The sequence below is a fragment of the Xyrauchen texanus genome, chromosome 44 (assembly GCF_025860055.1).
Source record: "Xyrauchen texanus isolate HMW12.3.18 chromosome 44, RBS_HiC_50CHRs, whole genome shotgun sequence".
In the NCBI taxonomy this organism is placed as follows: Eukaryota; Metazoa; Chordata; class Actinopteri; order Cypriniformes; family Catostomidae; genus Xyrauchen; species Xyrauchen texanus.
The window spans coordinates 30,668,714-30,683,593 of NC_068319.1; the positions used below are offsets into that span (position 1 = coordinate 30,668,714).

General features: G+C 40.2%; 1 protein-coding gene across 1 annotated transcript in view; it reads right to left on the bottom strand.

Annotated features, from left to right (window-relative positions):
* LOC127636651 (fibrillin-2-like) overlaps positions 1–14,880 on the bottom strand; it is a 169,052-nt gene that overhangs the window by 57,166 nt on the left and 97,006 nt on the right. The window contains 10 exon segments of the mRNA XM_052117306.1: positions 969–1,091; positions 1,186–1,311; positions 1,775–1,900; positions 2,068–2,190; positions 2,592–2,717; positions 2,944–3,069; positions 3,885–4,013; positions 4,206–4,331; positions 4,420–4,647; positions 5,012–5,137. Of these exon segments, the coding sequence (XP_051973266.1) occupies positions 969–1,091; positions 1,186–1,311; positions 1,775–1,900; positions 2,068–2,190; positions 2,592–2,717; positions 2,944–3,069; positions 3,885–4,013; positions 4,206–4,331; positions 4,420–4,647; positions 5,012–5,137 (1,359 nt within the window).

Consider the following 14,880-nt stretch of genomic DNA (forward strand, 5'->3'; position numbering starts at 1 on the left):
TTGAAGGGTGTCTCGGGGGCTGGATTTAAGGTGAATGAAGAATTTAAGTGCTCTCTTTTGAATGCTAATTATCAGTGGGTATCTGCCTAATTCTGCTCTACATGCATTTGTTGGTGTATTTCTGTGTACATGTAAGATGTATCTGCAGAATTCTGCATGTAAAGATTCTGTTTGGTGTTTGTCCCAGCGTGTATAGCCGTGATGACTGAGTGGACCCCACACTTCACTACCATACAGCGCAATAGGCTGATGACACTATCAAATATTTTCAGCCAGATTTTAATTGGAATTTGGAGATTATAACATTTTCTCTTAATTGCGTTTAGGCCTCTTCAAGCTTTTTTTTTCCTCTCTTTTTTCTTTGATCTCTCTCTCTCTCTCTCACTCTTTCTCTCTCTCTCAGACCTATTAGCAGTAGACTATTACATGCCTTCCCAGATTGAGTTGAGGGTAAAAGACACTATTGTGACGTGGAACACTGCTGAAAACTAATTTTGTGATTGTTACAGTGGTATTTTATACATACAGTAAAATAAGTAAATGTTTTTCTTTCTTGTATTTTATCTGTCAAAATGACAGACATCATTTGGAATTACCCGTCAATGTTTTTTAATGCGATCAGTTAAAACAATGTACAAATGGAACTCTCAGAATACACCCAAATCAACACCTGGTCGATTTATCTGTTGAAACTTCACCAGAAGCTTTTCCCTGATGATTCAGTCTGACTGGTTAACAAACAGCATATACTTGGGACTGTTTAGTTTTCTTTAGATTGTTTTTATTTTTTATTTTTTTGGCTTGTCATTGCATGTTCCACAAAACAAACATACACGTCCTAAACAGAACATTTTCAGTGTTCAAATGAAACGGCAACATAGTAAGTCTCACAGTCGCATCCAGTTTACCTGTATTGTTACGAGGACACCTCTCTAGCAGTAACATGGTAAATGTGGAATTTCACCCACCGGCACATTTGACTCCATCACCAGCCCATCCGTCTTTACAGGAGCAGTGGTAATATCCAGGTGTGTTGATACAGGCGGCGTGTATGTCACAGTTATGAGCGTTAATATCACACTCATCAACATCTAGATTAGAGCATATGCAAATATTTACAGCACTTCAGAAGAGTACAGCACTACAGAATACCAATATAAAGCTCATGTGTTTTTCTGGTCTCACCAGTGCAGCCAGAGGTTCCTTTCTTCACCAAGTAACCCGTCTCACAGTGACAGATAAAGGAACCCTTGATGTTCTCACATTCTCCAAACATACAGATGTTAGCGTTGAGTTCACACTCATTCAAATCTAGAGACATAAAGTCAAAGACATAGAGCTAACAAAAGAAAACTCAGATTCTGGTAAAAAATATGCTACTTAAACCGTATGAATATGGCTCAAGACCCAATACAGACAGACAAATGTGCATCACTTGCTTGCTAAATTATCTTTACATTAAAACATGAATGTAATCAACAGAAGTTGCCATATTTTGTTCTTATTTTGAAATTTGTTCATATTTTATTTAGTACACTGAAACTATAGGTCTTAAATACACAATTAATGGCCATAAATACGCAATCCTCTATCACAGGTGTGCACATGTTTAATTGTACTTTATTTCTTTTCAAGAAGGCAAGGGGAACAAAGTAAGTAATCTCGACAGGACAGTTAATCATCTATGTTTCTCAGCATGTGTGAATTGAACTGCATAAATCATCCGAGCAAAAACAGAGTTCAACTCAATCCTTCTAAAAATACATCAGCATACCGATGCATGCCCTCATGTCCACAGAAACCATGAATCCTTCATAACACAGACAGTGATATTCTCCTGGGACGTTAGTGCACTGACCACCGTCACAGACGTCAACATACTCCTCACATTCATTCACATCTGGAGACAGAGAGAGAGAGAGAGAGAGAGAGAGAGAGAGAGAGAGAGAGAGATGAATATGAAGGACTGCTTCATGTGTTGAGGGAAGCCACTGCAGTCTGTACATAGAGAAATGTCACTGCTATTTATCAGGCTTATTAATAGCTCAGCAGATGTTTTGAATATACCTGCACATGTCCGCTGGTCCAGCATCAATGTGTAACCCTTACCACAGCTGCAGGAGTAACTGCCCTCTGAATTACTACAGAAAACTTCACATCCTCCATTCTCTATAGTGCACTCATCTATATCTGAAGAATACAAATTAGATTATACAACAGTTAATTCCGGTCCTCTAATCTGACTGGCCAAGTGGCGTTTCAAGAGTGCTGATATTCAGTATAACAGCACTGGGACACTTCACGCTTTGTTTCACTCCACAGCAGGGCGGAGTGGCATCGGAGTGGGGTGCAGGTTTTTTTTAAAAGTCAAAACTAAAGCCACAAGACGTAAACATTATACAAGTTTACATGATTTAAGTGTAATAAAATTGTTTCCTAGCCTTATTAGTGTAAAGTTATAGCCAATATTACAACTTTGTTCCTATGACAACAAAACTCAAAATTAAGATTTAAGACTTTTGACTAAAAAGGACATGAAGACTTTAATGTCTACTAAAATATCTGAGCTTTGTGTGTAATTCCATCCTTACCTGTGCACCCTTTTCTATCAGGTGTAGTTTGGTAACCAGAGTTACAGGAGCACTGGTAGGTCCCCACCACATTCACACACCAGCCATTACGACACAATGTGGCACTCAGCTCACACTCATTCACATCTGAAGACACACAGTATCAGAGATCAGATCCAAGAGAAGAATCAATCGAGATACAGAAATGCCACTTTCAAAGGGCAGAAGATTCTAACTAGAGGTCTTAAGCTTCAAAGACGACAATGTATTTTGGTTAAAACTGCTTGTAACATTTCATTTCAAAAGGTGGCCCATGTATAATACAGAGTGTTACACAGCACAACGATTATGACGTATTTAAGTTAGTTCTCACCTTCACAGGCACTGCTGTCTATGGACAGTTGATGACCAGGTGGACACATACACTTATAGCTGCCATCAGAGTTTTCACAGGTTCCTCCATGGCACAGTGAGGGATTTAACTCACACTCGTCAATATCTGCAGCATTATATTCACATACACAAATTGATACACAATGGCCTGGCTTGTAACCACAGTTCTATGAACTGAGGGAATACTCGTGACAATCCTTTCACTCTCCATCAAAAGTTACTACATTGGGGGAATAAAGGCAACATTTGGGGACACAACCCATAGATACTCTTAAGTTGGCATGCCTCTGCATACACTGTAATAGTGGATGTAGCCCATCTAGATTTAAACAATGATAGCATAAATAGATCATCCCTGGTGACTATACCACTGAAAAAACAATTGCAACTGTTTATCATAAGAAGACCTGTCATGGTGCTGTCAATATGTCAGGTTAGGTTTTTGTCTGACATGACCGTGACATCATCGCTCCCTGTCTGTCTGGCGTTTTGTGTACGTTCTTTGTGTGAGCGCACGGGTCCGGTTATGAGTTACTGCCTTGCGATCTTCGGTTGTCTTGTTTGTGTCCGGAGCATGGTGTCTGGATCCTGACTTCCTGTCTGGTTTGGTTTCAGTCTGTGTCGGGATCCAGACACTCATGCTCCATGTTCTGTTTGTTTTGGTTTAACTGTGTTGACGTTTTCCCTCGTTTCCCATGCGTTTCAAATATACACATTTCCCATGCGTTTCAGGTGTTGCTGGCACATGGAATGGCACGCGGAATAACTAAGCTCAGAGAAATAAAGAGTTTATTTTTTATTTCATACGGTACTTAATTTGTTCATATTGTATATTTGTTAACTGTGTAATATTTAGTAGCATTAGTACAATGTCAACAGATCGCAACATATAGAAAACCTCATCAGTAAAGCGTTACTCACCCATGCAGTCCTTCATCATCATATGTCCACTCTCATAGCCGGAAAAACAGTCACAATGAAAACTGCCCAGTGTGTTCACACATGTGCCATGAGCACACACATCCAGAGAGATCATACACTCATCAATATCTGTTACACAAACACACAATGAAAGAGTACTGTTTACATACATGGATCTAGGAAGGCAACACATGAAATGCTTTATACATTTTCAGGATGTGCAACTCAGGGGACTATTAATAGACCACTATTGCCATCATCTAAATGTCTCAATCATTGTTTCTGAATGATTTTCGGGTGTTTACAGACACTCATCGTCACCTGTGCAGTTCAGCTCATTTAAATCCAACGCAAAGCCACTGTCACAGCGACATCTGAAGCTTCCAATGGTGTTCCGGCATTTTCCATGAGTGCAAATGCTTGGGAACACTTTACACTCATTGATATCTGGGGGAATTAAAATCATTAATTAGACACAAAGCATACTTCATTAAAGCAGACATTACATACTCCAGTACAACCATCTTTATTTGACCTTTGTAGACAGGTTTGCCGGTGAGCATGTCTCCTTTGTTGGTGAAGCCTGGTCCTCTCGGGCACAGAGCATCATACTGGCGCATGCCAGGCTCTGGGCATAACCCACACTCTTTGCCCCAGGCCACACCCACTGTACAGCAACATGCATCCATACGAAACCGTCCAGACTCCGGCTGTGTGCACACGTCTTCATCGTACGTCAGGTAACAGGGCTCCGAACGTACGTCTAGAGAAATCAGAAAAGACATCTCATTTCTATCTGCTGTTCTGACCTTCACATTTGCTGTGCATATTAATACAGTAACATGTTACAAGTGCTTATACATTCTGTTAATGGGTTGATCTGGTGAAGACTGCATAATGTACTGAGCTATATAAATCAAAATGTATACACTTTTGACAGCTAATTCTGACAGCAGCATAAACATTTTCACAAATAATTGATTAAAGTGAACTGATCTGATTATTCCTTAGGGGTTCATTATAATAAAGAGTGAGACACTAAACTCATTTAAGTGGTATTGACTATTGTGAAGGTGAGTGTACATAACACAGGGCTGAAAAGGGTTAAATACTCCAGTGTGACTTACCCACACAGAGACGTCCTGTAACATCCAATGTAAGACCCTCCGGACACTGACATTTAAAAGACCCTCTAGTGTTCACACAGTCTCCATTATAACACACACCAGGAAACACCTCACACTCATTCACATCTACAAACACACACAGAGTGGAAGTGGATAAAATAAGTAGGGTAAAAATGACATCTAGATATTTTAACTCTGTCAAATAATTAAATACATTTTTAAATACTGGTAATGCGTTTATTAAATTTGACAGTACTGTTTATTGTGTTATGTGTGATTTCCCTAGCAGAGCACCAATTTATCAATAAATGCTAAAGAAAAATCCTCTTAATAAATAAAGATGTCTCGCAGACAAGACGTTTAAAGGAATAGTTTACACTCATCATTTACTCACCTTCATGCCATTATCCCAGATATGAATAAATATGAATACATTTCAGCTCTGTAGGTCCATGCAATGTAAAAAAAAATGGATGTCAACATTTTGATGCTCCAAAAAACACATAAAGGCAGCATAGAAGTAACCCAAATGACTCCAGTGGTTAAATCTATATCTTCTGTAGTGATATGATAGATGTGGGTGAGAAACAGATCAATATTTAAGTCAATTTTTGCTAGAAATTCTTCTCCCTGCCCAGTAGAGGGCATACGCATGAAAGATGTGAATCACCAAAAACACAAGAATAATGTGAAATTGAAAGTTAAAGTAAAATGGACTAAATTATTGATCTGTTTCTCACCCACACCTATCACATTGCTTCTGAAGACATTGATTTAACCATTGGAGTCTCATGGATTACTTTAATGCTGACCTATGTGATTGTTGGAGCTTCAAAATGTTGGCACCCATTCACTTGCATTGTATGGATCTACAGAGCTGAGAAATTCTTCTAAAAATCTTCATTTGTGTTCTGTTGAAAAAAAGAAAGTCACACACAACTGGGATGGCATGAGTGAGAGTAAATGATGAGAGAATTTTCATTTTTGGGTGAACTATCCCTTTAACAAAAGTCAACTAATTTACTCTTTGTATTGTGGAATTTAATCATCACTAAAGCTCAAAAAGTGGAATATCACTCACAAGAAAAACACTGTCATTCACAGAAATGCGAACATCAGTGGAGGTATTTACGCAGACCATGTGGCAGCTCTACACGTAATTACATCCATAAAGTGTAATGAAATTTGTTATATTGTTGAATCATTGCAGATTTGAGTTCCATATTTGCATTTCCCATGTGTTTTTGATGCAGAATCAGTTATTTATGTGCAAGTGAGATGAGTAAAGAACGCTGTTGCATAAATCTATGTTATGAGTATCATATATATAAATTGCCAAACCTATTATTTAGTTGACTTGAAACTGAATCAGTTAAAGTCTTAACTACAAAATTGTGTAATTAAAACCTAATATCATATAATTTTGTAATTATATAAAATTATTTTAGATGAATATTATAATATTTACTGTAAAAATGTCCATAAATTGACAGACCTGCAAAGTAAATTTTGTTGAGTGGTCAATCATAAATCAAAACATTTAAAGGGGTCATGTCATGAAGAATACAATTTTCCTTGATATTTTGACATATAAGAGGTCTTTGTAGTATAAAACATACTTTAAATGTCAGAACTCAAACCTAAGTCCCCAATGCAATAAAAGCATTTATTTAAACCAACCAACCCTACATCACTAGGGGTACAGTATATCATGATGCCTCTACGGTGAAAAAACATCAACGCCTACTTAAAATCATTGCACCCTTGGCCCCGCCCACTGGTGCTTAAGTCATGGCATCTGCTCATGTTATTTCTTCCTGCATTGGATGTCACGTTTACAATAGCCTCCTCAGTCAGCAGTGAGGGATTCACGTGATAAATGTAAGGAATTAATCAGACTGACGGAGAAGGTTAATGAGTTAGAGACAAGCATCCGAATGCTAGTGGAGGTCAGTGAGAAAGAGAAGCCGGTGAATACTGTTTTGGATGCGAGTAGAACAGAGAGCAACACACACACTCTGGTTCCGGCCTTAGAGCCCCCGCAGCACCACTCTCCCGTTCCTGTTAGGGTTTCCAATCGATTCTCCCCACTCAGTGATACACCCACTGAGAATCATGTTGAAAGAGCCCTATTGTAAGGAACATGGAAATAGAGACTCCAGCCACTATTGTAAATTGCATTTCGGGTGCCAGAGCATCTGATATCAGATCAAATTTACAAGTGCTGGCTAATGCTAAACGTAGATTTTCTAAAATTTTTATTCATGTCGGCACTAACGATGTCCGGCTTCGCCAGTTGGAGATCACTAAAGATAATGTTAAAGAGGTGTGCGAATTTGCAAAAACTTTGTAATATGCTCTGGTCCCCTCCCTGCTCGTCCTTGTGACGAGATTTATAGTAGCTTATTGTCACTGAATGGCTGGATGTCTGAGTGGTGTCTGAAGAATAAAATAGGATTTATAGACAATTGGAAGTGTTTTTAGGGTAGACCTGACCTGCTAAAGAGAGACGGACTCCTTCCGGACGGACTCTCCTCTCTAGTAATTTGGCTCATAGTCTTAATTATAATAGTATTTGACTAACTGGGGCCCAGGTCAGGAAGCAGACAAACTGGTTAATCCGAACATCTGCTAGCTGCCTTGAGACGTCACACAGGTCAAATAATCTACACATAGAGACTGTATCACCTAGATCTTGTAGTTAACGTAGATAGAGCTTTAATTGTTGGTGACTTCAACAATCACATAGATAATGAAAATGACACATTAGGATTAGCATTTATCGATATTCTCAACTCTCTTGGATTCAGACAAAATGTAACGGGACCAACTCATCGCCATAATCATACGCTAGATTTAATTCTGTCATATGGAGTTGATGTTGATAAAATAGAAATTGTGCAGCAGACCGATGACATCATGGATCATTACCTCATCTCTTGTATACTGCGATCAGCTAATGTAACGCAATCTATACCACGCTATTGTACGGTATAACTATTCTTTCGACCACTAAAGATAGATCTGGAAGAGTATTAGTGAAGCTATCTCATACACTCAATAAACCCCAAAGCCCAGAAGAACTTGATGAAATAACAAAAAATATAAATGCAGCCTTCTCTAGCACTCTTGATAGTGTCGCCCCCCTCGATTAAAGAAAATTAAAGAAATAAGTCCTGCACCATGGTACAATGATCACACTCATGCTCTCAAGAGAGCAGCTCGGAAAATGGAGCGCATGTGGAAGAATACAAAATTAGAAGTATTTTGTGGAGCATGGAAGGATAGTGTCTGTGTCACGATCCCCTGTTGTCTGCCCTGTGTTTCTCACTTGTCACCTGTCCTAAACTACACTTCCCATAATTCCCTGCCCTCATCACTGCCAGCAGTCATTCATTGTTCTCACCTGTGTGTCGTTTATTCATTATCCTTGTGTATTTAAACCCTGTTGTTTCACCATTTGTAGTCGGTTGTTAAATGTTAATGTCTGTTCCTGAATGTGTTCCTGCCTGTACCCTTTGTGGATATTCCTCTTGTTTATATTTTGGTTTCCCATCGTGGATGTTTTGTTTGTTCCTGTGTTTACCAGTCGTTTGTGCTTGTTAAATTTCAATAAACTGCGTGTAGATCCTCACTCCTCGTCTGCCCTCGTCCGAGTCGTAACAGTCTGTAGCTACAGACAGGCACTAAAATCTGCCAGGTCTGCATATTTTAGTAAACTCATAGAAAATTACCACAACAATCCTAGGTGTTTATTCAGTACTGTGGCTAAATTGATTAGGAATAAAGCCTCAAAAGAACCAGGTATTACATTGCAGCACAAGAGTGAATTTCATCATGAATTTCTTTACAGATAAAATTGATATGCAAAAGATATGCAATCATCTGTCAAAGTACCTCAGAAAACAGTGTCTAATAATTTTCCTCACGTGCAACTTCAATCCTTTGCTGTCATTGGTCAAGAAGAGAGGTATTCCCTGTAATCTTAGAACCTTTTCTTCATATTATTAATTCCTCACTATCCTTAGGACATGTCCCAAGAAACTTTAAAATGGCAGTTATCAAACCGCTTATTAAGAAGCCACAACTTAATCCTGGAGAACTGGCTAATTATAGACCAATTTCAAATCTCCCGTTTATGTCAAAAATATTAGAATTTGGTAGTATCCTCCCAAATATGTTCATTTCTACAGAGAAATAGTATATATGAAGAATTTCAGTCAGGATTTAGGCCTCATCACAGTACAGAGACTGCACTTATCAGAGTTACAAATGACTTGCTCTTATCATCTGACCACGGCTGCATTTCATTCTAGTACTTTTAGATCTTAGTGCTGCATTCGACATGATAGATCACAACATTTTCTTGAATAGGCTGGAAAATTATGTTGGTACTGTGGAGTTGCATTAGCATGGTTTAGGTCCTATTTAGCAGACCGCTACCACTTTGTCTATGTAAATGAGGAATTGTCAAACCAAACTAAAGTATGGAGTGCCACAGGGATCAGTTTTTGGGCTTCTGCTTTTCTCCTTGTATTATGCTTCACCTGGGAGATATTATCAGGAATCGTGGAATAAGTTTCCACTGCTATGCCGACGATACCCAACTTTCTTCAAAACCTGATGAGATTTCACAATTCTCCAAATTAGCAGAGTGTATCAATGAAATAAAAGATTGAATGGACAGAAATTTCCTTCTACTCAATTCCGACAAAACAGAGGTACTAATTATTGGACCAAAAAACTCTTTGACTCTCGATGGATTTACATCATGTTACATCATCTTCAACAGCAAAGAACTTAGGTGTTATATTTTATACCAATCTGTCCTTTGAAAATGTGAAATTACCAATGTCAAATTAAATTGTCAAATCACCAATGTTTGTAGAACAGCATTCTTCCACCTGAGAAATATTGCTAAATTACAGCACATGCTCTCTGTTGCTGATGCAGAAAAACTGATTCATGCATTCATGACCTCAAGACTAGATTATTGTAATGCATTACTGGGAGGATGTCCAGCAAGATCAATAAATAAACTTCAATTGGTTCAAAATGCAGCAGCCAGAGTGCTAACAAGAACCAAGAAATATGATCATATTAGTCCCATTTTATCATCGTTACATTGGCTACCTGTTAAATTCCGTATTAATTTTAAAATTCTGTTAACTACGTACAAAGCTTTGAATGGTCTAGCTCTGCAGTACTTAAGTGATCTTCTATCACGCTATATTCCATCAAGTTCATTAAGATCGCAAAATTCTGGCCTGTCAATAGTTCCTAGAATATCAAAATCCACAAAAGGAGGTATTATCCTTTTCATATTTGGCTCCTAAAATATGGAATAGTCTCCCAAACACTGTTCGAGATGCAGACACACTCCCTCAGTTTAAGTCTAGACTAAAGACTCCTCTATTTAGCCAGGCATACACCTAATTTATCTTCCAACCCACAATTAGGCTGCTTTAGTTGGGTCTGCCGGAACCAGAAACAGTGATCATGATCTCTAACTCTGCAATAAATTTTATGGCATCTATGCTTACATAATTTTATTTGTTTCCCTGTCTCAACCTCGGGACTCCTATCCTGAGGTCACCAGAACCGGCTGGATCCAGCACCATTCCTACTTTGTGTTGGACTCCACTGCTGTCTCTGTGTGATGATGACTAAATGCAGCCGGTGCCAGCCATACATCACTTCAGTCTATTATGATGGACTTCAGAGGATGAACTGATGAACTCCAACCATAAGACATAGGATAATTCATATGCCACTGTCTGAACCTTGGACGGACCACACCAAACCTCACGTAAATTATAGGAGAGATTGAACTTTGATGAACTTCACTGATCTCTGCCTGCATCACCTTGGTCTATTGATGGACTACACTCTTGAAATGGAATGCATAGACTATCAATTGCCAACAAAACCCTTTATCAGTCAATTAACAAGGACAATTACACCTATGTGAACTTCTGCAATTAATCCAGGATGAACTTCAAAGACATTAATCATTAATCTTACAGTTTTACAAAATCTTTATTTAGACACTGTCCCTTAACACTTACTTAGTTCAATAATTTTAAACCATGAATTTAACTATACATAAGTAATATTGTCATTATATTAATGATGTTTGTCAGAAGGGAACTGACCCCCACAGTGAGTCTGGTTTCTCCCAAGGTTATTTTTCTCCATTAATCTACATCTTATGGAGTTTTGTGTTCCTTGCCACAGTCGCCTTTGGCTTGCTCACTGGGGTTATTAATATAATTATTATTGTATTATTTATTTTAAAAAACAATTCAAAATCGTATTTTATCTAATTACATTATAGACATTACAGTTTTATCTTCTGTTAATGCCCGATTTCTGTAAAGCTGCTTTGAAACGATGTGTGTTGTGAAAGACGCTATACAAATGAAATTGACTTGACTTGACTTGAATGAAAAACACTCTGGAACATCAGGTATTATAAAGCTTGAGTCTGTGGTAGTACTTTGGCACTGGTATAGGTACTGCATGCAACACTAAGTTAACATAAAAGTGTCTTTTGAAATGTTTATTTTCTTGTTTTACATTTGATTTGAGAATATAAACTGGCAAAATGTATTGACTTTATAATTTTACACACATTTGTTAACAGCCAGATATGTTCTTTGCAATAAACAATTGCTATGACAGTGCTGAGTGGTTTATATTGATTTGTTGCACTGTTGTGGACATAGGAGACAATATCAATAAAAAAATCAGATATCTTGAAAATGTTTATCCCTACCTGGAATAATATCTTTAAAATTCGAATATAATTTGATTATTGGAAATATTTCATCGAAAAATTCAAATTTAGTTTCTCAGCACTGTTGACAGCACTAATGTGTGCATCAAGTTCACACCGTGTTTTGGACTATGTGTGTGCATCATGTGGATGTGTCTTCATCATATTTGTCCTAGCGGCCACTAGAGGTCGCTAGGAGAACTAACACTTTTAGTATGAAGTTTTGTGTTTTCCATCTTGTGTGTCTGTTCCTGATTCCTTCCCTGATTTTCATCCCAGCTGTGTCTTGTTACCCTTGTTAGTTCTTGTGCATATATTGCCCTTGTGTTCTCTCTGACTTTGTCAGTTGTCAACTTTCCATACATGTGTGTAGGATGTAACGTTTTTTTAAATTGTTTGATCTAAAACAATGAGAGGGGCCATCGAGCAATATAACAAGCAGTTCTGCTGAGGAGAATGGCTCCTGCTCTCCAGTCACAGCATGCACTCACATCCAAGGAGGCCATTCCCCTGCCAGTGCTCATGGCCATGGAGGCCGTTTCCCTGCCACTTCCAGTGCTCACAGACATGGAAGCCGTTCCCCTGTCACTCTTCCTTCAGCAGCTCCGCACGCTCCTCCTCCAGCTGCTCCACCCCCTGAGTCTCCTACTCATGTGTGTCTGCCCCCTGAGTCTCCGCATCCTATGGCTCTGCCCCCTGAGTCTCTGCCTCCCTGGCTGCCAGACCTCGTTCCATTTCTGGAGCCACTTTCCTGCCCACCGGATCCGCTCTTGTCCCCTGGTCTACACCTGTCTCTGGACCCTCCACCAGCTCCACCAAGAACTATATTTTTTTCATGATTAACAAATGATTATTGTTTCACACATCTGAAACAAAAATGCAAAACATATATTCATAGAATCAACTATAACCTATAAACTATAAAGTCTGTGTTCGATCACATTCATCACGTTTGGGGATTCCTCATTCATTAATACTTCAAATCTGTTCTGAAGATGGATAGGCGGTGGTAGGAAACCAGTGTTTGCAATCCTTGTCAGAGCCGTATCTGGGGTAGAGGATGCTACTGCGGCAATATGTGATGCTCGTGACAATCTGATGTCTCGAGTGCCTTTTGGTCTCGCTCCCTGTTTGTGCCATCGATTTGTAAGTCGATTGGCTTGTTTCTCTACACTCAGTATGGCCTGTCGAGGAGCACTAGATTCATGGGACTCACAGGCTGTATGCTGAGGGCATCCATGACGAAGCTCTGTTGTGTGTTCCGTCTGGTTTGGTGGTCCCGTAAGTAACTTTGTTTCAAGAACTGCAATCCTTTGTAAAAGTCTGTGGCAGTTAGTGCAGCAAGTAGATTCCAGAAGAGGCATTTTCTCTTATCCTTTTGAATGTAGGCAGTTGTGTTTTCCCTTCCCTGGAATGAAAACTTTTAGTGGGAGGCTGGTCGGATAAAAGAATTCTGCTTTTTTTTTTGTAGTAGTAGTAGTAGTAGTCCAAGCTTTTGAGCACTGTGCTGATTTGCTTAAGTTAAAATTAGTTGATAAAAGAAGATAAAATATAAAAATATAAAAGCGATAGGGCAAAGCGCGGAGCAGTAAGCAAGAGCGTCCGAATAGTAGCTGAGCAGATCTCAAGTGTAGCCCAACCCGCTGCTCTGCATATGTCTGTTAGAGAGGCGCCCCTTCGCCAGTGCCCAGGAGGATGCAACACCTCTAGTGGAGTGTGCCCGGACTCCCAAGGGGCACAACAGGTCTTGTGATTGGTAAGCCAAGGAAATGGCATCCACAATCCAATGGACCAGCCTCTGTTTGGAGACAGCTTCCCCTTCTGCTGTCCTCCAAAACAGACAAAGTGCTGCTCTGAGCGTCTAAATCTCTGCGTGCTGTCCAGATTGATGCGCAGGGCATGAATTGGACACAGCAACAACAACAACAAGGTCAATGACAGTCTTCCTCCTCTGAAGGGAGCCCTTGCAGGTTCACCACCTGATCTCGAAAGTGAGTGGTGGGATCTTTGGGCACATAACCGGACCGGGGTCTCAAGATCACATGAGAGTGTGCAGGCCCAAACTCCAGGCATTCGCTGGTGACAGAGCACCTGTAGGTCCCCAACCCTCTTGATAGAAGTGAGCACCAGGAGGGCCATCTTTAGAGACAAAGGGCTAAGATTAGCCTCTTCCAAGGCCTCAAAGGGGGCTCTCTGTAAGACAGGTAGGACCACAGAGAGATCCCAAAAGGGAATCAGGCACAGTCTAGGATTATTCAATCTCCTATTGCCCTTTAGGAACCTGGTGATCAGGTTGTGCTGTTGTGAGGGCCTCCCATCCAGCATATCGTGATATGATGCTATAGCAGTTATGTAGACCTTCAGGGTGGAGGGAGACATCCGTCTGTCCAGCCCCTCAGGGAGGAAGGACAACACAGACCTGACCGTGCATCTCTGTGGATCTTCCCTGTGGAAAGAACACCAATTTGCAAACAGACGCCACTTCAGAGCAAACAGCCGCCTCGTGGGGGGGGCTCTGGCCTGAGTGATTGTGTCTATCACAGCTGGCAGAAGGCCTGCTATGTATTCCATGTCACATCCAGGAGCCAGACGTGGAGGTTCCAGAGGTTCGGACATGGGTGCCCTGCCTGTGAGTGAGAAGGTCCTGCCTCAGGGGAATGTGGACATCAGGACTTGCTGCCCATCCTCCCTGACTTTGCACAAGGTCTGTGCAATGAGGCTCATGGGGGAAAACGTACTTGCGCAGCCCCTGAGGCCAGCTGTGCACCAAGGTGTCCACGCCAAGGGGAGCCTTGGACAGGGAGTACCAAAGGGGGTGACGAGATGACACTCGAGAGGTGTGCAAGGTTTGCAAGGTTGAGTTTCTCGCAGACACTTCAACATCTGCTGACTCCAAAGGAGGAGTCCCTCGAAGAACCAAAGAAGGTGTCTGTGTCAAGGAAGAATCGATACGTGAAAGTACGCATCCTTCAGGTCGATGGCCGTAAACCAAACCTGATGTCATACTGACAACAGGATGTGCTCTGCATCAGCATCTTGAACAGAAGCCTGTAAAAGGCTTCATTCAGATCCAGAATTGGGTGCAACCCAC